A 26,898-nucleotide genomic window follows, 5' to 3' on the forward strand; every position below is an offset into this window, starting at 1 on the left:
TTAGCTTTGAGGTCGACACAGTTCGTCAACTTGAATCGATAGGGCTCTGCAACACAGGGCTTTCCATCCTGTAGGCGGAAGGCTGGGCATTTGCAGCCTGAGAACTGCCCGACACCAGCATTAGGAAAGGGTGCTTGAGCCCCCGCCGACCGAGAACACAGGCTGGTTGCCAGCTGGACACTGGGGAAGCTCCGCGTGTGTATGTGTTCAAAATTTTAAGGTTATACCGTATATTTAAACATATGCAGACGGCTTTGACACTAGACCTTTTCTAGTCTAGAGAGAGCACTTGCTCTTGTAAGACTTTTTTTAATGTTTATATTTGAGACAGAGAGAGAGAGAGAGACAGAGTGCAAGTGGGGGAGGGGCAGAGAGAGAGGGAGACACAGAATCGGAAGCAGGCTCCAGGCTCCGAGCTGTCAGCACAGAGCCCAACGCGGGGCTCGAACTCACAGGCCGTGAGATCATGACCTGAGCCCAAGTCAGATGCTTAACCGACTGAGCCACCCAGGCGCCCCAGATCTGTTTTTAATTGAGAAGATGCAAGAAGTAAAACCAACGATAATTTTATAAGAAACCACTCTTTTTTTAAAAAACTTTTTTTAGTGTTTATTCTTGAGAGAGAGAACGAGTGCAAGTGGGGGAGGGGCAGAGAGAGAGGAAGACAGAGTCGGAAGCAGGCTCCAGGCTCCGAGCTGTCAGCACAGAGCCCGACACGGGGCTCGAACTCACAAACCGTAAGATCATGACCAGAGGCGAAGTCGGACGCTCAACCGACTGAGCCACCCAGGCGCCCCAAGCGACCCCTCTTTGTATTTTGGCATATTTACTCCCTGAATTTTTGTTTTAATTTCATGCATCATTTACATAACTGTGATGTTTTTCATTTGAGTGCAATGAAGGAGTTCTTTGAAAAGGAAGCCCCAGCGACTCCTTTATGTGGACTGGCCCAGAGCCTGGGCTACAGCCGCAGAGATTCTGGGTTGGTCTAGACAGAGAGACTTCCCGCTTACTCACAGAGTACGATCCTGGGACGACTGGAACTTCTTAAAGAGCCCGTTTGACGTGGAAGCAACTTTTTGCTGAACACAGTAGCGTTACTGCATCCTTGTTACGTGTGTGCCTGGGCATTGAACGTCTGCCAAGTGGAGGGGGCTGTACCAGGTACTCTTGGCGTGTCCTCTCCCCGTAAACCTGCCAGGGGCTGCCATCATCCCACCCTACGGGTGAAACCCCAGACGGCGGGGAGTTCAAATGATCTGCCCTAGTCACATAGCGCATGGATTGTGGGGTTCTAGTGCGGGAGCGGGATCGATAGACAGCTTTGTAGCTGAGGCAGGACCAACTCCAGTGAACTTGGTGGTTTGCAGAGCGGCCTTTACGGCCATCGGCCACTCCTGGGAACAGGCAGGTGTTCCTAATTGAGAAGTGATGCTCCCAGAAGTTTCCAGGTTAACTCACGCCGCGTGGGAATTGAGTGGGCGGGGAGGCTAAAGGTTAGAGGCTAATTTCTGTTTCATCACGTTGCCGTCAGAGCCGGAGAGGGGAGAGGGAGGGAGGCCTGGGGACTTGAAGGGACAAAGGGTGGGTGTAGGGTACCCGGCAGGGGAGCCTGTGAGCAAAGGCTGAGAGCTGGGACCCTGGGGGGAGCTTGTTTGGAGGTGAGGGGCAGGGAAGGGCCATGGCCTTGCGGCCTGCCAGACATGGGGCTGGTGGCCTGATACGTCTGCAAAAAGTGAGGCTCATCAGGGCACCTGGGCGGCTCAGTAGTGTCTGACTCATGATTTCAGCTCAGGTCACGATCTCACAGTTCGTAAGTTCGAGCCCCACGCCGGGCTCTGTGCCGGCAGAGCCTGCTTGGGATTGATTCTCTGTCTCTTTCTCAAAATACATGAATATACTTAAAATAAAAAAAAAAAAAAAAAAGTGAGGATTGTCAACCCTAGTTGGTTCCCATTGAGAATTGAAGGAAAGGATTTTGTTGAAATCGCCCGACCCGCATGCTTGGCAGGTTATGATCATGGTGCAGTGTTTTTGGATGCATCTGATAAATAGTGGGGGCCTTTGAAAGCTTTGGGCTGGGGTGTAGATCGGCAAAGCAGAGATTTTTCTGAATATCAGCACGCCATTATGGAGGTCGGCATGGGGCTCGGGAGTGGGGTTCTGAAGGCCAGCTCCTGGAGTTGAAAAGCTGATGGAGAGAGAGAGAGAGAGAGAGAGAGCGATCTCAAGGGAGTAATCCACTGGATTTGGTGATGGTCGGTTATGGGGAGGGACAGGCATCTCGCTTTGTTCATTGGCTTTTCTATGACTGAGTTTACTCTGTCTCTCCCCCTGACTCACTGGCATGTTCTTACTTTGCAGGAGCCTGTGTGAAATGCAGCAAAGGGGTGTTCGGGGCCGGCCAGGCCTGCCAGGCCATGGGGAACCTCTACCACGATGCGTGCTTCACCTGTGCGGCCTGCAGTAAGTGTGGGGCACGTGGGGGGACAGGGACCATGGGGACCAAGAAAGGGAGGACCGGGGAGAGCATCCATCCTCGAGACACTTGACCCAGGCCTTCCACAGTGCCACAGAAAGGCAGGTCGGGGGCCTCGGGAGCCCCCAGCACAGGGCCCATCGGAGGGAGGAGACGTGCCAACGATTGCCCGGGGCCGGCCTTGGTGAAGCGATGAGTGGGTTCCAAGCAATCTGTGATAACGTCAGGTTTGTAACGCCTATCAGAGGTCTCAGAAGGGTTGGGGGGGAAAGTGTTGGGATCCTCCATCATCTGCCCCATTGTCCGTCACCTCCCCCACCGTGGGACCAGCCCATCGAAAGTCCGTCAGTTACTCCAGTGGGAGGCGGGGCCCTTTTATAATTCTGGGACCCCACTCTTTGATTTGGAGGCTCCTCTGTGGGTGTGAAGTGTGAGCGTGTGCATGAATGCCCGTGTGTGCACCAAGGCGTCAGTGCCTGTGAGCGCACACGCCTAAAGGCCTCTCCACTCCGTACACGCAAATTAGGAGACCAGGCCTGTGCTCAGCCCCGCGGACTGCTCATTGGGTTGATGGCAAGCGCAGTGGAAGATTCTAGCACATTCGGGATGTTTGCCAAGTCTGACCAGGTCAGGAATTGTGCTTGTTTTATGGTCTCTACCGAAGGTTAATTTTGAGGAGGATTTTTTAGAAAACGCCCCGCTGATGTTCTCTGGTCCTGTGCTGAGGCTAGCGGCTATCAATGACAAGGAAACAGTACGATAAAGCCGGAGCGTCTGGGACAAAGGGGTCTTGTTATCTGGCCCAGTGGTTCTCAATCCTGGCTCTTCACTAGAATCCCCTAGGAGATTTTCTTTCTTTTTCTTTTTTTTCCAGTTTATTTATTTTTGAGAGAGAGAGAAAGAGAGATAGCGAGCACACAGGGGAGGGGCAGGGAGAAAGGAGAGAGAATCCCAAAAAGGCTCCATGATGCCAGCCCAGCGCCTGATGGGGGGCTCAAACTCATGAACTGTGAGATCATGACCTGAACTAAGATCAAGAGTTGGACTGAGCCACCCAGGTCCCCCTCCCCTAGGGGCTTAAAAAAATTTTTTTTAATGTTTATTTGTTTTTGAGAGAAAGAGAGAAAGAGAATGAGCCAGGGAGGGGCAGAGAGAGGGGGAGACACAGAATCCAAAACAGGCTCCAGGCTCTGAGCTGTCAGCCCAGAGCCTGACGTGGGGCCCGAACCCATGAACTGTGAGACCATGTCCTGAGCCGAGATCAAGAATCCGACACTTCACCGACTGAGGCACCCAGGCGCCCCTCCCCAGGGGATTTTAAAAGCCAGTGATGCACCAGTCCCATGCTGACCAGCAAAATCAGGAGCGCTGGGGGTGGAGTTTCTAGAATGGGCAAGAGTGCTCTTCCTGTCTCCTCAGGCGACTCCAGGGTGTGGTCAGGCCTGAGTGTCTGGATTAGTGCCAGCGGAGAAAGGAGGGGGAGAGATTTTCTCTTGGCTGGTTTGCGGCACCCTGAGAGCCTCCTGCTTCCCAGTCTAAAGTCAGCCAGCTGGGTACAGACCCGGCTCCCAGCCTGCCAAGCTGTGATGATGGCTAGGCATACGCCCGGGTTCGAAACCTCATACGTGCGTCCTCACTGCGATTTCCCATAAGACGCGTGCCGGAGAGGCCACGGTTTGTGCGTTGATGAGTATTCCCCTTTGCGGGGAAAACGTGAAAGCCTTGGAGGTGAGTCAGAATTCTGCTGAGCATCCGCAGTGGAAATGTGGGTGTCGTCCGGGGATCGGTTTCCCTGGGCCCCTGGCTTCTCCTTGTCTTTGAGCCACACCACACCGTGTAGGTTGTAGAATCCTGGTGGCGACCACGCTTCTTGTCCCTAACGATGCAGACTGTGTCTGGTGGAGGGTCCAATTGCCGGTCGCCCTGTGGAGGTTGGTTTCCCTTCTGCTGGAGCAAGTGTATTTCAGCACTTCTGATGGCCACGTAGCCCGAGTTCTCTGCGCTATCCCAGATGTAACGTCTTCCTGCTGCCCGCGTTAACTGATCAGTTAAATTAAATCTTTGGCCACGTGTTTGGGTCTTATCTGTACAAGAGTTGGGATCCTGCCTCTTCCTAAAAAAATTATCTTTGGGGCGCCTGAGTGACTCAGTCGGTTGAGCATCCGACTTCGGCTCGGGTCATGATCTCACGGTTCATGGGTTCGAGTCCCGCGTTGGGCTCTGTGCTGACAGCTTGGAGCCTGGAGCCTGCTTCGGAATCTGTGCCTCCCTCTCTGTCTTTGCCAGTCCCCTGCTTGTGCACTCACTCACTCTCTCTCTCTCTCAAAAACAAATAAACATAAAAAAAAATTATCTTTGCCTTTTGGCTCCTACAACTGGTTCTCAATATTTGCTGTTTTCCGGGGAAAAAAGAAAATATTAAGTGGAAGTTGTCTTTCATCTCAAGCAATTGCCATTTGAACAAAGAAAGGTTCTCGGGGGTCAGGGGTAGGCACCGAAAAGTCAGTGGGTGCCACTTGTGGCTACCTGACCACCTGTCGGTTCCATGACGGGTTGAATTTATCATCAAATGATGCCAGGTGCAAACACAGCTGGTTGGGGATTTTCTTGGTGTAGCCTCTAAGGCCCTTGTGGTCTGCTCTCTGGCTTAATGCTTCCCGTAATTTATCACAAACTGAACTCTCTTTTCTACTTCCTTCTCCCTGATCACACTGCCCCCTAAGTCTGCTCTCCCCACTCACTTTATACGTGTAAGTTCTGTCCAGCCGTTACAGCAGCCAGCTCAAAGGCTGCCTCTTCCAGGAAGTCTTCCCCGTTCCCCTAGCAGGAAGAAACCGTCCTCCCCCCACCCCCCTTGAACTTGAACTTGGCATGCCCTGCTTTCTGACTGGTGCTGTCCTGTAGACTGTGAGGTCACTCTCTGTGACTTTGGGGCCGGCAGGCCAGGCCCTGGAACAGAGTCATTGAAGAGGTGAGGACAGGACTCCTTCAGAGAGCGAGTGCCACACATTCCTGTTGGCCAAGGGCCTGCACGCTCCTGTGGTGCGTGAACAGACAGCTTCCCCCGCGCCCGCCGGGAGCGGTTGGAGACCCAGGCACGCGTCTGAGCGGCGTCTCTTGGGCACTAGAGGTGATTTGCCCTTGTGCAGTTGACTTATTGCCGCCCTGTGACTATTTTCAGCAGCAGGAGGCACCTGGGTGCTCCGTGTCCTGGCCCTGCCGGTCCTCAGGTGCATCTCTGGGAACACCGGCCCCGCGCAGATGGCTCGGCCGGGGCCGGCCCGGTCCCCCCTGTCGCTGGTAGAAGAGAACATGGGGGCCCAGAGAGGGGAAGAGAATTTCTCAAGATTGAAGACCTACCAACAGAGCTGGCACGGGAATCCAGGGCTCCTGGATCTGATTAGCTTTGCGTATCCCACTTTCTCTGGTCGGTTAGTGTATATGTTAGTGAGTATACAGGTGTGTGTTTTCTGTCTCCCATTTCATTATGAAGATGATCTAGCTTGGGGCGCCTGGGTGGCTCATTTGGGTAAGCATCCCACTCTTTTTTTTTTTTTTTAATTTTGAGAGAGACAGACATTGTGAGTGGGGGAGGGGCAGAGAGCGAGAGCGAGAGAGCGAGCAAGAGAGGGAGAATTCCAAGCAGGCTCCATACTGTCAGCACAGAGCCCGATGCGGGGCTTGAACTCATGAAACCGTAAGATCATGATCTGAAACTGAGTCGGACGCTTAACTGACTGAGCCACCCAGGCACACGCCCCGCCACCCCCCCCCCCCAACCGCCCCGAGAATTTCAAGGGCAGAGACCTGGGTGTGTGATTCTAGCACAGGTGTTTTTACTCGTATGTTTTCCCTTCCAGGTTTTGCCCAGAGGTATACCCGGCTTGTAGACCTGTGATCATAGCATATAAGTCATGTTCTGTCCTTTGTGGTCGAATGTGCCGTGGACGCATCCGCGTCTCTGCAGTCTGGATCATGATGATTTTAACAGTCGCAGAGCAATCGGCTGCGTTGTGCCCGAGGGCTGTGGCACTCAGCTCGTGTGGGGTTTGCCGGTTGTTCCGCAGAGTCCGCCCCCTGCCTGCACCCCCTTTTTCCTCTGCTGAATTGTTTCCTTGGTGTCCTGCCCAGAAGCAAGCATTCAGGGTGTGGCGTGTGGACCTTTGTGTGGTCTGCTCAAGTCCCTCCTTTCTCAACTGCTCCTCCGGGGGCAGGGGGGCCAGTGTGTGTGGTTGCCATGGAGATGTGGGGCGTCTCCCTTCTCCCCGCCTTGGGTCCTGCTCTCAAGTGGCTGTGCCCTCAGCGGGATGCCCCGAGAAAGCCATTGGCACAGCGTGGAGCAGGAGGAGGGTCAGCGCAGGGGGCAGGCATGGCCTTGGCCAGCGGCCACGCCGTGTCTGACGCCGGGTGTCGAGTGGCCCGAGGAGAAGCTGGCGCCCGGCTGTGGCTGAGAGAGGTAGAATGAGGCGGAAGGAAAGGTGTGGGTCTGGACGTGTGGGTCAAGAGGGGCTCTCCAGAGTGGGGCTCTGGCACCTTCCAGAACAGACGGTGAGGGAGAAGGAAGGCAAGGCTCTGTGTCCTTGCCGCAGGCAGTTTTAGATCTAAAACGTCAGCTTTTGTTGTTCCAAGACTAGACAGCCCCCATTCTGGAGTCCAGGTGAAGCCTGTTGGCCATGTGCAAGTTCATGGCTGCTCTGATGTTTCGTCTGTACCAGCTGGAAATGAGTGATCAGATAGGAGATTCCATGCGTGTTCTCTCCCTCCCTGAGGCCCAGAGAACACGAGGGCCCGGGCCTGGGCGTGGGATGGGGGGCAGGTCCAGGTGGACAGAAACTGTTGCCCACATAGGCCTGGTCTCAGAGAAGGACCACTGCGAATCAACAGCGTCCACTCAGGGGACAGTGTTGGGATGCGCAAGTCACGGCCAGAACAGGTGGCTTTCAGTGCCATACCTAGTGCTTCTACCCTGGGGGGGCCATGCACTGTGACCTGCCCGTCCCACCTTCCAAAAGCCAAACACTGGTGGAGGTGAAAGATTGCGAGTGAATTTCATAGTGAACTCTTACCTCTTTAGACCCAGTCATGGGAGTCTGAGTTACGAAAAATCTGTATCTAGAAGTCTAAAAAAAGCACCTCGTCATTACTGCAGGTAAGGAAAGCAGCCAGAATTAAGCCCAGCGTCGTGGAACAGGGGTTCTTGAGTAAGCCAGTGGTTGGTGATTGGTGGTCCATCATCCAGTAGGTTCTAGAATTGGGAGGGTGCTCGTCAGCTATTTAGTTTTCTTAGGAAGTTTAAATGCTGCCTCTGAGATCATGGGTACTTTCTTTTTTTGATGTTTTCATATTTATTTTTGGGAGAGAGAGAGAGAGCCCGAGTGGCAGCGGGCAGACAGAGAGCAGAGAGGAAGACAGAGGATCCAAAACAGGCTCTGTGCTGACAGCACAGAGCCCGACGTGGGGCTCGAACTCACGCTGTGAGATCATGACCTGAGCCAAAGTCGGACGCTCAACCGACTGAGCCACCCAGGCGCCCATGTTTCCTTTTTTTGTTGACTTTGTATGCAACCTCATCCACCCAGCGTTTGAAAACGCTCACAGGTTCTGAAATAGCGGAGCCAGCACTAGGGAGGTCTTGCTTTAATTCACAGCTGGACTGCTTCCTTAAACCAGTAATCACAATATTTATAAGTAGCTTGTAGATGAGCTGCCCAGCTTGCTGTTGACCTGCCCCCACACCAAGCCTTCCACCCACGGGAGCTCGCTAAATCTGGAACAGTCCAGTGAGTTCAGCATTATTATCGGCCTCCTTTTACAGGCAGGCAGACAGGGGCTTGGGAGTGTAGTTTGCTTGTGGCTGGTGACCTTGCTGTTAAGTAGCGTGCTCCGCGCCCGAGCCCAGGACCGTGTGGACCCACAGCCTTTGCTCCCGCCACCACGTTAGTGTCAGATTACCCCTTGCTCGGAGAGAACGCGTGTCAGAGGACTCTGGCCGCGCATTGCACTCTTGTGTTGGGGCTGTGCGATGGCAAAAGCTGGGTTTTCAGAGATTCTCTGGTTGTGAATCAGGAGAACACAACCTGTGTTCTCTGGTTGTGAATCAGGAGAACAGCCTGAGGCTTGGAAGAGGGGAGATACGAGAGACCTGGATTAAAGGCTTTGATGCCTGAATTTCTGAGCCGTTGACTCACGCCAGTGTTTCTTGCCACGTTCAGCAGTTGTGAGTAAGCCGCATGAGTCAGCTGGATCCAAGGAAAACACCGGGGATCAAGAATGTGAGAAAGGAAGAGTAGGCACGGGCTCAAGGAAGCAGCCAAAATAGACGAGCCGGGCAAAGGGCTGTGTGGGTCGGCAGAGGGCAGAGGGGCAACATCGACTTGGTGCGTTGTTACAAGGGTCTCTTGTGTTCGTCTCTAGCAAAGCCGGTTGTGCCGAGGCCCCTGACTCGGGGCCAGACTTGGTTTCCCAGATCAGACTTTGTGGGTCCAGAGGCCGTGAGGTCCCTGACAGTGGGAAACATCAGATTCTTCGTGCCTGTGACATTAGCAGGGTCTGGGGTATTGGAGCCCTGTACTGTAGGGGGTGACTCCTGCGTAACCCACGCCTACTTGCAACACGTACGTTCCAGGTGCGTGACAGCACACACACACGGTTTGGGTGGGTGTTCCGGTACGTAGGGGGGGGCACCGCGCCCTAATTAGCATGAAGACATTGTACCCGGTGCCTCATCTCTGAGCCAGAATTCTGGGTTTGGGGAATAAGGTCTTTTTTGGAGGTCTGAACTTTACTCGGGCACCATAGACGCTACTTGGGTCTCTGGCTCTCTTGCCAAGAGTGTCTGTTCTTTGCTTTCTTAAATGTTCTGTTTCTCAAATATTCTCTTAAATTTCTGTCCCCAACCCTGGCCCCGTGGTGGTGAATTCAGTGTGTCGGCTGGAATGGGCCACAGGTGCCCGGGCGTTTGGTCAAACATTATTCTGAGTATGTCTGTGAGGATGTTTCTGGAGGAGAGTAACAGTTGGTAGGCTGAGTGAGTGAAGCAGATTTTTTTTTTCCCCCTGACACGGGTGGTCCTTGCCCAATCAGTTGAAGGCCCGCACGGAACCAGAAAAGCTGACCTTCCCACAAGTAAGGGATTTCTTCGTGCCTGACTGCCTTGAGCAGGGACATCCATTCTCCCTGCTTTCGGACTGGAATGACACCATCAGCTCTTCCAGGGCCTGTGGCTTGCCTACGGCTGATCTTGGTGCCCTTGTCAGCCTCCATAATCATGTGACCCAGTTCCTTTTTTTTTTTTTTTAATTTTTTAAATGTTTATTTATATTTGAGAGAGAGAGAGAGAGACCAAAACAGAGCATGAGCAGGAAAGGGGCAGAGAGAGAGGGAGACAGAATCCGAGGCAGGCTCCAGGCTCTGAGCTGTCAGCACAGAGCCCGATGTGGGGATCAAACTCACGAACCACAAGATCATGACCTGACCCGAAGTCGGACGCTTAACCGACCGAGCCACCCAGACACCCCTGAACCAATTCCTTTTAATAAATCTCTCTGTTTCTGTCTGTACATATACACATGGGCATGTGCATACACGTGCATGCACACACATATGCATATACCCTCCAGGTTCCATGCCTCTGCAGACCCCTGGCTAATAAGGACCCTTTCATATTTCCTCTGCATTGTCTTCTCTTCCCTCCCTACTTTCTCCCTCCTTTGTGTCCCCTCACTGACGATTTCTTTGCACCCACAGCCTCCATCATGGAATCCATGGGGCTTCTATGCTCCTGTACGATGCAGACCCCTGACTGCACCTGCACGGATCCTGCTTCCGAGGCCTGTGTGCATGTGCGTGATGGACATCCTGGGGGATCTGCCACAGTCACCTGGGAATGTGTCTGTGTTTGCCTCACCACCCACCCCCCTTTACCTTCCTTTGGTCTCTAGCTCCCTATTTCCTGAACTCTAGATTCGAAGCATCCACTGTGGCAGCCAATGGCCACACGTGACTTTTGAGCACTTGAAATGTGGCCAGTGTGACTGAGGAATCGAATATCGTATTTTATTTTGTTTTCTCTTGAGAAAAATTTTTAACGTTTATTTATTTTTGAGAGAGAGGGAGAGGCCGAGTGCAAGGGGGGGAGGGGCAGAGAGAGAGGGAGACACAGAATCTGAAGCAGGCTTCACCAGCACGGGGCTTGAACTCCCGGAGCCTGAGATCATGACCTGAGCTCAAGTCGGACGCTTAACCCACTGAGCCACCCAGGCACCCCTACATCATATTTTGTTTTAATTGAAGTTTTAAATTTAAATAGCCACATGTGGCCAGTGGCTACCATATCGCACAGTGCAGGTAAAGTCTCTCATTCCTAAACCTTATTCATTCCCTTATGGATATGAGATGATCAGTGAAGCTTATTATGTTTCGTACTTTATACATCGCAAAGGTGACAGAGTCACACGGAAAAAGAAAATACATACGGGAGAAGAAAGTTACCTATCGCCAAATACCGAAACAAGACCAAAACATGGCTGCCGTGCCCGCAGAGCTGTGCCCAAGCTCGTTGCTGTCTCCCTGTGTTCACTCTGCTGCCCCGCTTTTTACATTTAGAAGTATATATATCCTATGCCTTCTTCCTCATTGTTCTGCGTGCTGCATAAGATCCTGTTGCCTTTGATGAGTCAAAATCAGCACAGCCTTCCTGCCCGTTGAGTTTAAAGGGGAGGAGAACCCTCACCATGTGGCTGCCAGACTCTGTTCCGAGAAGGCACCAAGGCTGGGTGGCGATCCCGTGGCCGGGTTTTCAAGGACCGGATGTACCTCCAGGGCACCGACCGGCCTGGGAATCCGGCAGGTGCGGTGCTGGAGCAGAGAGTGCAGGCTTCCCTGTGGTCAGGGCAGTGGGGACAGCTGTGCCCAAGCAGAGCAGCACAGCCACCATTGTTGGGTTGAACCATGCCAGCAGGGTCCCGGGAGGCCCCATTTGGGGAAGACCCTTCTGGTTCTTATGCGGATCCCTGCTGATCCCTCCCGACTGTCTTGGGTCCTGTTCGCTGGCCTGCCATCTCCATCCACATAGCCGGCCTTTGAGCACAGCTTTGTGGGGACCAGTCCCCGGCTCGGAGGCCTCCGCCACTTCTTGCCTTAACAGCACAGTCCAGTTCCTTCGCTTAGCATTGAACCCATTCCTTAAGCCAGCTCCGACTCCTTGCCTGTCTTCCGTCTCGCCGCTGCCTCCTCCACCCGCCATCCCGCAGAGCCTCCTGGCCCCACGGAACACGCCCGCCCTTCCTGGTGCCCGTCACCCTCACCTTTCAGCCCCACCTTGGTGAATGCCGCTCTCCAAGGTGCTGTCCTCCTGTGTTTAATTTTTTGAGGAATTGTTTCGCAAAGTGGCTGCAGCATTTTCCATTCCTACCAGCAGTGTGTGAGGATTTCAGTATCCCCACATCCTTGCCAACACTTGTGATTATCTGACCCTTTGATTCTTAACCATCCTAATGTGAAGTTGAATCTCAGTGCGGTTTGGTTTGCGTTTCCCTGACTAATGATGTTGAGTACCTTTCTTTAAAACATTTATGTTTTGGGAGAGTGCAGGTAGAGGAGGGGCAGAGAGGGGGAGACAGAGGATCTGAAGCAGGCTCTGTGCTGACAGCAGCGAGCTGGTGCGGGGCTCGAACTCACAAACCGTGAGATCATGACCTGAGCCCAAGTCAGACGCTCAACTGAGCCACCCAGGTGCCCTGATGTTGAGCATCTTTTCATGGACTGATTTGCATGTCTTATTTGGAGAAATGTCTGTTCAGATCCTTTACCCATTTTTTCATTGGGTTTTTAATCTCTTTATTTTTGAGTTTTGACAGATTTTATATGTGTTGCATATGAGTCTCTAGTATATGATTTGTAAATATCTTCTCTCCTTCTATGCACTATCATTTCCCTTTCTTGATGTTCTTATTTGCAGCACAAAAGTTTTAAATTTTGATGCAGTCTAATTTATCTATTTTTTTTTCTTTTGTTTCTTGTGTTTTTGGTGCTTTGTATAAGAAAACAGTGCCTAACCGAAGGTCATGAAGACTCATGCCCATATTTTCTTCTGAATGTTATAGTCTTAGCTCTTAAGTTGAAGTCTTTAATCTATTTTGAGTTGGTTTTTATATGGTTTGAGGTAGGGGTTCCACTTCATTCTTTTGCACATGGATATGAAGTGTTCCCAGCATTGTTTGTTGAAGAGACCACTATTGGGACATCGGGGTGACTCAGTCGGTTAAGCATCTGATTCTTGGTTTCAGCTTACGTCATGATCTCACAGTTCCATGAGATCAGTGCACAGCCTGTGTGGGGTTCTCTCTCTCCTCTGTCTCTCTGCCCCTCCCCACTTGTGTGCCCACCCTCGCGCTCTCTCTCTCAAAATAAATAAACATGAAAAAACAAAGAAAAAGAAAAGACTACTCTTTCTCCATTGGATTGTCTTGGCAAATGTGTCCAAAATGAATTGACCCTAAAAGTAAGGGTTAGTTTCTGGTCCCTCAGTTGTTTTTTTTTTTTTCCATTGCTCTAGTCAATTATCTTTGAAAGAGATTTAACTAATAAGAAAAAAATCTCATTTATCCATGCAGTTGTTGCTATTTCTGGTCTTTTTCATTTCTTGTTTAGATCCAGATTTTCATCTGGTACCATTTTCCTTCTGCTTAAAGGCCTTCAACTTTTTTTTTTTTTTTAATGGTGCAGATCTGCTGGTAATGAATCCTTTCAGCTTTTGTATGTCTGAATTCATCTTTATTTCATTTTTGAGTTTCAAGAACATTTTTTGGGGGGCTAGAGAATTCTAGGTTGATCATTTTTTCTTCTACTTCTTTAAAGATATTGTTCCAGGGGCGCCTGGGTGGCTCAGTCGGTTAAGCAGCCGACTTCGGCTCAGGTCATAATCTCACGGTCCGTGAGATCGAGCCCCACGTCGGACTCTGTGATGGCAGCTCGGAGCCTGGAGCCTGCTTTGAGTTCTGTGTCTCCCTCTCTTTCTGCCCCTCCCCTGCTCATGCTCTGTCTCTCTCTCTCTCTCTCTCAAAAATAAATAAACGTTAAAAAAATTTTTTTTTAATTTCTAAAGATATTGTTCCATGAGGCACCTAGGTGCTCAGTTGGTTAAGCGGCCGACTTCGGCTCAGGTCATGATCTCATGGTTCATGAGTTTGAGCCTCACATCGGGCTCTGTGCTGACAGCTCGGAGCCTGGAGCCTACTTCAGATTCTGTGTCTCCCTCTCTCTCTGCTCCTCCCCCGCTCACACTCTGTCTCTCTCTCAAAGGTAAATAAACATTGAAAAAAAAATAAAATAAAGATATTGTTTCATTGTTTTCATCAGAAATCCGATGTCCACTTTATCTCTGTTTCTCTATAGGTAGCATATCTTCTTTCTCTGTCTGCTTTTAAGTTTTCTGTCATTGATTTTGAGAAATTTGATCATGATGTCTCTTGGTGTCTTTTGTATGTTTCCCATGCTTGGGGTTTGTTGAGCTTTTTGGATGTGTGAGTTTATAGTCTTTGCCAAATCCGGAACATTTCTGGTCGCTGCTGCTTCACATTTTTTTGCCGCGCCTTCCCCCTGCCCTCTCCTCTCCTTCAGGGACTATGTTACCCCTTTTGACGACTCTTTGTTAAATTTAATAAATTGGCCTGTAAATTAAACCTTAATTAAGGTTGTCTCACAACTCCCTTATGTTCTTCTTATTCTTAAAATTCTTTTACATTTTGAGGAAGAATGTTTCATCCTCAAACGAATGTTTCATTTTGGCCATTGAGCAGCCAGTTTTTATTATTATTAAGCCTTTAGATTCACTTATCTTTTCCCTTGTAGTGTGCAGTGTCCTAATCCCATCCAGAGTGTTTTTCATCTCCGATACTTTAGTTTTCATCTTTGGCCACTCAATTTGGGCATTTTTAAAGATTCTCCATGTCGCTATTTAACTTTTTGGACATATGAAATACGGTAACAATAACTTGTGTCTCTTTTTCTAGTGACGCTAAGATTTGTGTCTGATCTGCCTTGATTTCCGTAGATTGACTGTTTTCTTAATTATGGGTTGTCTGTCTTGCCTTTCTGTGTGCCTGGTAATCTTTGACTGGATGCCCGACATTGTGAATTTCACCTTGTTGAGTCCTGGGTATTTTTGTATTCCTTTGAATCTTCTTGAGCTTTTCAGGGATGTAGGTAAGTTGTTTGGAGACAACGATGTTTCTGGAGCAGAGGGCTCCAGGGCAAAACCTTCTTGAGCATTTCACTCAATACCCAGTACTCACGGATTACGAGTTTTCCCACTCTGGCTGGTGGGAATAGGCACTGTTTTCGGCCCTTGTGCGTGACTTTCTCCCCCGGGCTTGGTTAGTTTCTTCACAGGCATGTGCTGATCCAAGACCTGCTGAATACTCAAAGGAGACCCTCTGCAGGTCTCCAGGATTTTTTCTCTGTACAGCGTTCTCTGATCCAGATGATCATTGTCTGGAGTAGTAGGAATGGAAAACAAAAGAGAGATGGATTTGTAAAACTGTAAGGAAAAAAAAAAAAGACTTGGGAGCAGCCAGTGAGAAGAGAATTGGGTTGTGGAGCGGGTCTACTCGTAGCGTGGTCTCCGACAGTGTGGTCAGTAAGGCGAGAAGCGCAGAAATTATGACCATATAGAAACGTTTGCAACAATTTGACGGAGTAGATTGGAGCTTGGTTTTGGTGTTTCATTTTCCCACACTGTTGTATTTTCCAAGAAAAGAAGTCTGACAGATGGAAATGAAAAACAAAACAAAAACCTGGCCCTTTACCGCAGGTAAACTGAGAAAGAAGGGGCGACCGGAGGGTTTGGGCAGAGAGAGATGGGGGCGGATGAGATTTTTAGCTCATGTAGGTTTCCGGTGAGGAAACTGAAGGTCTTGATGGGATCCTGGCAACAGTAACTTCCGCTAAACACTTAGTATGAGCAAGCACCGCATTGGGCTCCCTACTGCGAACCCCCTGCTTTCTCCCTCTCCACAGCACCCTCTACCAAGGAACCCCCAGGGTCAGGTCACTGGCCAACCTCTGGTTTCTGGGAAAGTGGCAAAGCCAAGGACCCTCCCCTGTGTGCTTTTCTGTTTTCCACCTTCTGCCCAGTTCCTTGCCCCCTGAGGCTGCGCGAGCCTAGAAAACCCAGGTTGATCGGTTCATTTGCACTGAACCAATTTGATTGGCTTTTCACTTGGTTGGTATTAGGAGTTCATTAAGGGTTAACCTGTTCTGGATGAAGCTGTTTGAAGAGGCAGATCGGGCAGAATTTTGTGCGATAAAGCAAAAATGTTCCCTAGATGCCCTGGTCACAAGTGGCCACTGGCTACTTGAAATGTTCTCGTTCAAGTCCTTGAACTGAATGTTAAGTGTTATTTTATTTTTAATTAACTTAGATTTACATAGGAATGGCTACCTAGGGCTGGGGACCAAGGCGACCAAGCTGGTAGAAGTGACCGTCTTGGGACAGCACAATAAAAATAAAATCTAAACAGTTGCTGATTTTTACAATAAAAACGGAATCTAAACAGTTGCTAATGCGTACTTCCTTTCTGCAGGGAACTCCTCTCATTGTCCGGAAAACCTTGCATTTTTACTTTTCTTCGGGAAGGTGTTCTGGACACTGAAATTTGTGATGAAGTCTTCCAGCCAAGGGCCAATTCCTTTTCCAGAGTAGACAAGCCGTTTCTATTTCTAGAAGGAAAGGAGAATGCTAGGTTTTATTTGTCAGGTCAGACGGCCGCCCTCTCTTTGCGACACCTGTAACTGTTGTCACAGCCACGCTGGCTTCATCCACATTTTTCTCTTCTCAGCTGAAGGGGGCCCTGAAGGCAAATATAAAATAGCCACTTGCTGTCCGTAGCAGGTGGCTTTTTGACGAGTTTGTACACTTATTTGTCAATATTTTGTAAACTGTTGTTGTGATGGAAAAATAAATAGCAACTATGACTCTTCCAGAGCTCTGGGAAAACTGTTTATTTGGTATGGTTTTGGTGTGCACGTGACTAGGTGTTTGACCAGGAGGAATCACGTTAAACGGGAATGCTGGTTCAGAGAGCAGCCCGGGGCAGCCCCTATCGGAGCGGTTCTCAAAGTGTGGTCCGCGGACCAGCGCCTGCAGCGTCACGTGGGAAGGGGCACGTTCTCAGGCCCCTCCCAGACCTGCTACATCAGAGTCTCCGGGGATGGGGCTCGGCAGGTGGTTCTGAAGCATGGAACTAAGCCCCTCGACCCTTCCATTTTGGCCTCTGTATGAGCACTCACACAGCCACGGCCGGCTCCCTGGTGTCGCGCCTCTAGGCGGGTGCAGCTGTAGGAAGTGAGTGAGGACCGCGGAGCTCATCCCCATGGAGGGCAGTGGAGTGAGGAGGAGGTTTGGTCGGGAAGGCCAGGAGATCCGCCTTTCCCCTGCCTAGTTGACAGATACTCCTTTGGGTTTGTTTGTTTGATTGATTTAATTTAATTTAAAAAAAATCATTTATTTTTGAGAGAGAGAGAGAGAGACAGAATGAGTGGGGGGTGGGGGGGCAGACAGCGAGGGAAACACAGAATCCAAAGCAGGTTCCAGGCTCTGACCTATCAGCACGGAGCCCGACGCGGGGCTTGAACCCACAAACTATGAGATCATGATCTGAGCCACGCAGGTGCCCCACTTTTTAAATTTTTTTTTAAACATTTACTTATTTTTGAGAGAGAGAGAGAGTGCGCACATAGGGGAGGGGCAGAGAGCAGGAGAAGGAGGATCCCAGGCAGGCTCTGCGGTGTGACCACGGCACTCGTTGTGGGGCTCGAACTCACGAACCGTAAGATCATGACCTGAGCCTAAATCAAGACTCACCCAGGCCCCCCGAGAGATACTCCTTTGGGGACAAAGAGGGTCTAGTGTGGTGGGAAGTGTGCTTGCTGACTTCGCTCCAGAGAGCCGCGTTCAAGTCCCATCTCTCCTACCTCCTTGTAGCCACAGTAGGTGTTTGCCTGACTGACTTGGCTGTTGCATGAACAGGGTAGGTGGCGCTAAACTGCCTCAAGTACAGGTCACGTTGTTGCAGATGAGTGCCCAACGACCCGAGCCAGCCTGGAGTCCGTGCGCTGTGCGGGCCCACCTGTGCTGGTGCTGGCTGTGGTTTGGTGCCACCTAGTGGTGGTTGGCTGCTCCCAGCGTGTACGTCCATGGGTTCTGGATTCGGCACCTCAATGGAATTTTGAGGACGGTGAGGGATTCCAGGAGTTCTCAGGTTAGTTGGTGTCTGTGTCATTGGCCAGATCTGGAGTGAATCGGCCTCAAGAATACTTTCCCTGCCTGGCCCCACCTTCCCCTCGTTGTGCCTGCACTGGAAGATGGGAGCCAGTCACCAAACACATTACAGCCTCAGGAGGGCCGTCACAAGGGACTTTTATAGAATTGTCAAGCCAATGAAGTGAGATACAATGTAAAGTGCCCAGTACATAGAAAGTGCTTTAATATAAGGGGTTTTTTTAATGCTTATTTTTGAGACAGACAGAGAGAGAGAGAGAGAGAGAGAGAGAGAGAGAGAGAGAACATGAGTGGGGGAAGGGCAGAGAGAGAGGGAGACACAGAATCTGAAGCAGGCTCCAGGCTCTGAGCTGTCAGCACAGAGCCCAACCCGGGGCTTGAACTCATGAACCGTGAGATCATGGCCTGAACTGAAGTTGGACGCTTAACTGACTACGCCACCCAGGTGGTCCTGTATCACATTTTTATGAAGAGCAAAGGAGGGGCGCCTGGGTGGCTTAGTTAAGCGTCCGACTCTTGGTTTCGGCTCAGGTCATGATCTCACAGTTCGTGAGTTCAAGCCCCACATCGGGCTCCGTGCTGTTAGCTTGGAGCCTGCTTGGGAATCTCTCTCCTCCTCTCTCTCTGCCCCTCCCCTGCTTGTGCGTGTGCGCATGCGCGCTCTCTCTGTCTCTCTCTCTCTCTCTCTCTCTCTCAAAATAAATTAATAAACGTTAAAAAGAAAAGGAAACCCAGAAAGTTGGGAGTGGTCCTGGGGTGTCATTTCCAGCGATTCCCAAGGATAATTAATTCCTGTGTATGTGCCCTGCTCCATGATACTGACGCGGGAGTGTTATTTTTGCCTCATTCTGCGCAAATGCCTTCCATGCTTGCTGCAGCCTGCAGGGGGCGGTCGTGCACTTCTCCATAGAAGGCACATGGTAGGACAAGGACAGAAAGGGGGTGATGATGCCGTGACATTTGGCAATGTTAACGTTTCTTAAACTTGTTAATATAGGAAAGTTCTAAATACGGTACTTGAAACCCAGAAGGCAATCAACAGATGTTAGATTTGTTTGTGTTTTCTCCTACTGATAAAATACTACCAAATGTGGTGTGGGACCCAGTTTCTGAACTTAGATGGTCTTTTAAGACTGAGCTAAAAAGTGGAGTTTGAGTCCTTCAGAGCACGCCCACCGTTTTCCCGTGGGGAGCCCTCAGTTATTTTAAGATTTTGTTTTTAAAGTTGATTTTGAGAGAGAGAGAAAGAGAGAGAGAGAGAATCCCAAGCAGGCTCTGTGTTGTCAGCACAGAGCCCAACGTGGGGCTCAAGCTCTCCCAAACCGTGAGACCATGACCAGAGAAGAAATCAAGAGTCAGACACTTGGATGCTTAACTGACTGAGCCACCCAGGTGCCCCCTCAATAATAATAATATAAATTATATATTATGAATAACATAATTGATATATAATTATTATTATATTAACAATATATTATATAATATATATTAATATATAATTGATATATATTAATGTTAGTGTATATTAATAATATAATACATTACGCATTAACAATATAATATAATGTATTATATATAAGTATATATTATAATGTATTATAATATATATTTTATTATATATTATTATTATTATTACTACTACTACTATTATTTTGGAATAAAGGAAAAGCAGATGTAGCCTTTAAGCCCTTCCTTTGGCCTCTGGGGTCTGGACACAGGACTTCGCAGCTCTGGGGGTTGGCAGCCACAGTATTTGTAGCCAGCTGGGCAGTTTTGTAAAGGATGATTAAAGTCCTACCTGCTCATTCTTAAAAGTTTGGGGAAGCACAGGAGAGTCTAAAGAAGCAAACAATTAGCAAATACCTTCCTCCTCCCCGCAACCATGCAGTTACCCTGTATGTCCACCAGAGGCACTATTGGTCTTGGGCAGATATTTTTTTTCCAGTCTTTTTTTTTTTTTTCTTTGAATTTCTTCTTTACGTAGTTGAAATACACAGTTTTTAGATCTTGCTTTCTTACTTTTCATGTTATTACTTCAGGGGTTTCTTTCAACAATTACAGCATTGTTTTTCAAATTCCTGAATACAGAATTCCAGAGAAACATGCTATGAGAGCGTATAAAAGCAAACAGTGAAATTCTAATACCATCTACTGGTGTCCCTGATACTAGAAAAAACTTTTCAAATGTTGAAATGTCTAAAGCAGTAAGAGAAATTCCCCTTAATGCAACATACCAGTGCTGCATTTACTAGACACTTTTAAATAATTATCCTCTTGAAAGCACATGCGGGGGCGCCTGGGTGGCTCTTGGTTTCGGCTCAGGTCATGATCCCTGGGTGGCTCTTGGTTTCGGCTCAGGTCATGATCCCACAGTTTGTGGGTTTGAGCCCCACATCTGGCCCTGTGCTGGCAGCACAGAGCCTGCTTGGGATTCTCTGTCTCTCTGCCCCTCCCCTGCTTGTGCTGTCTCTGTCTGGTATTTTGAGTAACCTTGTATAGTGAAAGCATTTGCAGCATCACTATAGCAGTTATTTGAACCGTATTTTAATTTATTTTTTTTAATTTTTTTTTAGCGTTTATTTATTTTTGAGACAGGGAGAGACAGAGCATGAATGGGGGAGGGTCAGAGAGAGGGAGACACAGAATCTGAAACAGGCTCCAGGCTCTGAGCTGTCAGCACAGAGCCCGACGCGGGGCTCGAGCTCACGGACCACGAGATCATGACCTGAGCTGAAGTCGGCCGCTCAACCGACTGAGCCACCCAGGCGCCCCATTGAACGGTATTTTAAATGAGACATAATATTGCATCATTTAGAGGTACTGTTTTATATAATCATTTCTCCTCAGGTTTCCAATTTGGACCTAAGTAAATATTTATCCACATTTCTGATCCTTTCCTGCAGCAAAGTCCCAGACCGCCACAGTGAGTCAGAGAGACACATTTCAGAGTTGCCTCCCCCGGGGGGGCAGTTTATCATTTTACATGCTCATTAAGTAGCTTACAGAAATACGCAGGGACAGCAGTCATAAACGACTGCGGTCATCTGAAAAAATCTTTGTTGATGTTATTTAGTGAAAAAGCTCTCGTTTGATTTGCGTTTCTTAGACCACTAGAGCGCTCCGTGCTCTGGCACTGTTTAATAATCTTCCTCTATGATTTTGGAACAGAGGTAACATGCCCTCTATTAATACAAATCATTAATTCCCAGCTCAGGCTCCTTAGAACTTCCTGGACCCTGTTCCTGGAATCAGAGCTCAGTGTTCTCAGCATTGGACCAGAGGCCTCATCTCTGTCTAGGAAGTCCTGTGCTGTTTCCAGATGGTCCCCTGCTCTCTTCAGTGGCCGCGTTGGAACCTGCAGCTTCGGCTCTTTTCCTCTCAGAACCCAGGGGCAGCAAAACAAGGGAGCCCCGCTTACCGGGCTGGACTTGGACTTTACTTGTGGTCAGACAGTGTGGGCATCATCTTCCTTCGTGGTGGGCTCTTTGTGTCCTTGTCGCCTTGGTTGCCAGGGAGGGACTGGAGGCTCTCACCCAGGTGCCTAGTGGGGACAAAGAGTGGAGAGGGGATGCTCTAGTTGGTTATCATTTTCCTTTGTAAAACTTTGAATTCTCTAGAATGTTCCCATAGAGGGGCAAGTTATAAGTAAGTAAAATGATTAAAATGTGCTTCCATGGCTGTAAAGGGGGTTCTGTTAGTGAACCCTGAAATCACTTAGCTATAAGTGCTCATTCTTATTACCCTAGTTTCGCAGAGTCAGGAAACACTTGTGAAGGTTCTAGAACCTTCTAGAAGTGAGGGTAACTAGCTTGAGGGAAGGACAGGAGAAAAGGTTTGGAGAACCAGAGACTTGCATTGTGGCCTTCTAGCGTATGTCCCATTGCGCGGTATTTTTAACCTTTGCCAGTCTGACAGACAAAGCATTGTATATTCTTTTTTTCTTTAAAAATTTTTTTTAACGTTCATTTATTTTTGAGAGAGAGAGAAACAGAGCATGGGCAGGGGAGGGGCAGAGAGAAAGGGAGACACAGAATCCGAAACAGGCTCCAGATTCTGAGCTGTCCACACAGAGCCTGATGCAGGGCTTGAACTCATGGACCAAGAGGTCATGACCTGAGCCGAAGTCAGACGCTGAACCGACTGAGCCACCCAGGGGCCCCATGGAGTGAGTTGTTTTGTGTCCGACTATGCAGACGTTTTCTCTGGTTTGTCATTTGCCTTTTGGCTTATAGTATTTCACCTAAAGAAGGGGTGTGTGTGTGTGTGTGTGTGTGTGTGTGTGTGTGTGTGTTTGTATACAGTTTCAAAACTACAGTAGGAAATAACTTATATTTACCTACCATCCAGAATGCACGGACATTTCTGTGTTGTCGTTTTGGCTTATTTCTTTTTTTTTTTTTTTTTTAATTTTTGGGACAGAGAGAGACAGAGCATGAACAGGGGAGGGGCAGAGAGAGAGGGAGACACAGAATCGGAAACAGGCTCCAGGCTCCGAGCCATCCGCCCAGAGCCCGACGCGGGGCTCGAACTCACGGACCGCGAGATCGTGACCTGGCTGAAGTCGGACGCTTAACCGACTGCGCCACCCAGGCGCCCCTTGGCTTATTTCTTATAAAGGAAGTAGGATGTTAAAGATGAATTGGAATCGTCCTGACTCCCCTTCCTGTATTCCATTTCCCCCTCCCCCAGGACAGCTGTTGTCAAGAATGGAGCGTGTGGATCCTTCCAGTTCCAGTTTGTCTTCTGTTATCACACCTATCAATATCATAAAGGGTCCACAGTACTAGTTTGTGGGTGCAAATGTGTGTTCATGCTTTAACTTGTATGTATATCATGTTAATGCGTTGTTGAGCAATCTGCCTCATTTGCACAGCGGTGTGTTTAGTTCGATGCATAGTGACGTATACAAATCTAGTTCATTCATTTTGACTGCCGTGTAGTGTTGCATCCATTGACTATAACTTCCACAGTGTATTTTTTTTTTTAATGTTTACTTATTTTTGAGAGAGAGGAAGACAGAGCGGGTCACGGGCAGAGAGAGAGGGAGACACAGAATCCGAAGCAGGCTCCGGGCTCCGAGCTGTCAGCACAGACCCTGACGTGGGGCTTGAACCCATGAACTGCGAGATCATGACCTGAGCCAAAGTCGGACGCTTAACCGACCGAGCCACCCATGTGCCCCTCTTCCTCAATGTGTTTTATCAGTTTTCCTATACGGGTGGACGGGGACGTGGATAGATGCTGCTGGCTGTCTAGGTTTTCACTGCAGTGCTGTAGTGAACAACTGTACATGTCCCTTGGGACATCTTCTCAAGGGGCGTCCTTAGGAGTATGTGGCAGGTAATGTGGATTTTCAGTGATATGGGCTCTTGCCAAATTTTTGCCAAAGGGCTCATGCCAATTGGCACTCCCACCAGCAGCGTGAAAGGCTTTCTGTTGTCCCCACACCTTCATCAAGACTCTGTACTGTCAGGGGGCGCCTGGGTCAGTTAAGCGTCCGACTCTTGATCTCTGCTCAGGTCATGATCTTGTGGTTTGTGGGTTCGAACCCTGCATCCGGCTCTGCGCTGATGGTGCAGAGCCTGCTTAGGATTCTCTCTGTCTGTCTCTCTCTCTCTCTCTCTGCCCCTCCCTCACTCGTATGCACATGCGTGCTCTCTCTCAAAATAAATAAACATTAAAAAAAAAAAAGACTCAGGGGGCGCCTGGGTGGCTCAGTCAGTTGAGCGTCAGACTTCGGCTCAGGTCATGATCTCGCAGTTCGTGAGATTGAGCCCCGCGTCGGGCTCTGTGCTGACAGCTCGGAGCCCGGAGGCTGCTTCGGATTCTGTGTCTCCCTCTCTCTCTGCCCCTCCCCTGCTGATGCTCTGTCTCTCTCTCCTTCAAACATAAATAAACATTAAAAAAAAAAAAAAGACTCAGTACTGTCGGGCTTAGTGATTTTAGCCCATCTGGGAATGAGATAGCATCTCATGGTTTTAATTTGCATATCCTGATTGCTGGTGGGCTTGAACATCTTTTAAAATAGTTACTGCCTAGAGTTTAACAGATTTTCTCTTCTCTGCACCTTTGCTGCTTCTCCCCCGCTCATTTTTTCCGTTGGGTTGTCTGGGTTGTCTTGCTGGGTTGGTGTTCTTTATGTTTTAGATGCCATTGCCTTGTTACATGTATTGTAGCCATCTTCTGGCTTCCAGCCGGGCTTTCCTTTTCTCTCTTCAACGAAAGCATTCATTGCCTTCCGTTAGACCAGTTGGTAAACCCTCCTCATATGAGGCTCAGTTGAAACTACATTATATCCCCAAGAAGTGCAGCATTAAAATTCAGAGCATTAAAACGTTCTTTAAAAAAAATTTTTTTTTCAATGTTTATTTGTCTTTGAGAGACAGAGACAGAACATAAGCGGGGGAGAGGCAGAGCGAGGGAGACACAGAATCCAAAGCAGGCTCCAGGCTTCGAGCTGTCAGCACAGAGCCCGACGCGGGGCTCGAACCCACGGACTGTGAGATCAGGACTTGAGCCGAAGTTGGACACTTAACCAACTGAGCCCCCCAGGCACCCCGCGTTTTCTTACGACACTTTCCCTTTTTTACACTGAGGTCTGTAATCCATCTGGAGGTTTTTTTGCTTTTGTAGTTAAATGCATTTCCTTTTTTGTGACTTTGCCTCTGCACTGATACTCCCCAAGTCCTCTATCAGCTCCAACAGGTCGACATCACCAGGCTTTTCTCCGTCACCTGGTGCTCTTTGCTTGCTCTGGGAGTCCCAGGTGAGGCACTCAGTAGTTTATCAAGGTCACGTCTCTGTCTCAAGCACTGTCAGTGTTTGTGACGTTGATGACTTTGCTTTCACGTTGTGGACCCTGGCTCCAAGGGGCGTCATTTCACCAGTGTAGACTTCATTCAGTTTTTGAAACTTCCACGTGTTTCAGTGCCACTGGCCCTGGCAGTATTCTCAGATCTGAGAATGCTGCTTGCTGGGTCACAGCCCCAGGGTCTCCCGTAAAGACGCTCCTGCTTCACCTTGAACCTGTGACCCTGTATTTTTTCATTAGGGGTCAATGGAATTGATAAAGTATGCTGTTCTTGTCAGCGTCCTAGCTTTACAGAAACTATAAAGCGACATCTAAGGAGCCCAGGGTGCTTGGTATTTTTCCCACTCCATTTTGCCCCATTTGGATCAGGAGGAAACAGTAAAAGTCATTATCCGTCCAACAATGTGTATTTTCCGTGGTTGAAAAGATGAAAAGATACACGAAAGTAAGGAGAATAAAGTTGAGCTGTTGGGGCGCCTGGGCGGCTCCGTTGGTTAAACATCCAACTTCAGCTCCAGTCATGATCTCGTGGTTCGTGAGTTCGAGGCCCGCGTCGGGCTCTCTGCCCCTCCCCCGCTCGTACTTTCTCTAACTCAAAAATATGTAAACGTTAAAAAAAAAAAAAAAAAGTGACCAATTTACAGGACTTTCCTGATAGGTTGTCGCCAATGTCCCCTGGAGAACCTGTCAAAGATAACGTCCCAAATACCTGTGGGAAACGGCTCCCCAACGGACTATAGCCCGTACCCCCACTGAATGCACCTGTCGTCCTGTCGCCAATGTCTCACTGGTTTCCTTCTCAGCAGAGTGGAAGTGGGGGAAGAGGGTGTGGGATGAGTCCCAAGGCAGCGCTGGGGTCCCCTGCCACACGGCACCCGCCAGGGGCCTGGTCCCCTGGCCTCAGCCTGCCCATCGCCACGGCCACGGCCACCGGCGGCTTTCAGCAATCACGGACCGTTATTGCCAGTTGACATTTGTTTTGCACGTTTGTTTCTGCTTAAAAACATTTTACCTTTGTTCCTCCTTTTTTCACCTCGTATCAACATTTTCTTCTTACGCCGCCTTTGCGTTTTCTCCTCAGGCCGGAAGCTGAGAGGAAAAGCCTTTTATTTTGTCAACGGCAAAGTGTTTTGCGAGGAGGACTTCCTGGTGAGTTCGTCCCCGGACTTGCCCTGCCCCGAGTCGGGACCGGAGTCAGGGGGAGACTGTGGGGAGGCCCAGGCCGGGTACAACAGTGTGGTTTCTCTCCGGGGTTTCCTGTGCTGGTGGAGAGCGGAGCGCTGCCGGAGAAAGGGGGTCCCGACTTTCCTTCTGAGGATGCCCGGGGTGGTGCTTGTTCCCGAAGCAGAGGACAGACCCTAGAGCTTTGTGCTTGGGAGGGACTCAGGGTCGCTTGGCCTGTCCTCCTGTGCTCTGCTCATTTCCGCCTCCCCCACCTCTCTCTCTTAAACCTGTGCCCTGGGGTTCAGGCCTGCGTTACCTTGAACCCTGTCTGCTCTCTGCGGGCATCCGGCCTCTGTCACGCTTCAGAAGTCCACCCACGGGCCAGGGACTCCCAGACCCGAGCTCCAGCCCTGCCAGCACCTGCCAGCCAGCTGCTGACCCCTCGATGGCCCGGACGGTCCCCCAGCCTTTCCATAACCACTTGTCTGAAGCAGAAACACCAGGTTGCCCTGGGTCCTCATCCCTGAGATGTGTGTCCTAGGTTCATCCTCGGCCCCTCCTCCTTCCCACCTCTCCCACAACGTGGCCAAGCATTGACCCTTGTGCCACCGCGGCCTCCCTGGGCCCCGCTTAGCTTCCCAAAGCCAGTGTGGCTCAGCCACGCTACCTGTGTGTCAAGCCAGCCCGCTCAGGCCCCACGTCTCCAGGGCTCGAAGCCTGTGCAGAAGCTGTCTGTGGTCCAGAGCCTACCTGGTGTCTCTCCCGTTCCACTGTTTGTAGTTGTGTGTGCCTGTGTGTTTTGGTAAAGTAAGGTAGAGAGTCTTTACCGAGTTTCTTTGAAACTGAAGGCATTGGCTAACCAGAGCCAGACTTGAATTTGAATCGTATCCTTACCCCTAATAGGCTGTGCGACGTTGTGCAGGTTGCTTACCCTCTCTGAGCTTCCCTTGTTTCCATCTGAGAAATGGTACGGTACATACCTCGTTTTAAGAATTGTCTTAAGGGGCACCTGGGTGGCTCAGCCAGTTAAGTGTTTGACTTCGGCTCAGGTCACGATCTCGCGGCTCATGAGTTCGAGCCCCGCGTCGGGCCCTGTGCTGACAGCTCGGAGCCTGGAGCCCGCTTTGGATTCTGTGTCTCCCTCTCTCTGCCCCTCCTCCACCC

General features: G+C 49.7%; 1 protein-coding gene across 3 annotated transcripts in view; it reads left to right on the forward strand.

Annotated features, from left to right (window-relative positions):
* The window catches only part of LIMD1 (LIM domain containing 1), a 67,016-nt gene that overhangs the window by 29,397 nt on the left and 10,721 nt on the right, over window positions 1-26,898 (forward strand). For 2 of the 3 annotated variants that reach the window (XM_040445102.1, XM_040445105.1), the window contains exons 2-3: window positions 2,365-2,466; window positions 25,652-25,719. In XM_040445102.1, coding sequence (XP_040301036.1) covers window positions 2,365-2,466; window positions 25,652-25,719 — 170 coding nt within the window. Of the gene's footprint in view, window positions 1-2,364; window positions 2,467-16,062; window positions 16,464-25,651; window positions 25,720-26,898 lie in introns of those variants that run through there. The other variant, XM_040445104.1, reaches the window with a different exon arrangement.

The sequence above is a fragment of the Herpailurus yagouaroundi genome, unplaced genomic scaffold, assembly GCF_014898765.1.
Source record: "Herpailurus yagouaroundi ecotype Mexico unplaced genomic scaffold, PumYag 193, whole genome shotgun sequence".
Taxonomy (NCBI): domain Eukaryota; kingdom Metazoa; phylum Chordata; class Mammalia; order Carnivora; family Felidae; genus Herpailurus; species Herpailurus yagouaroundi.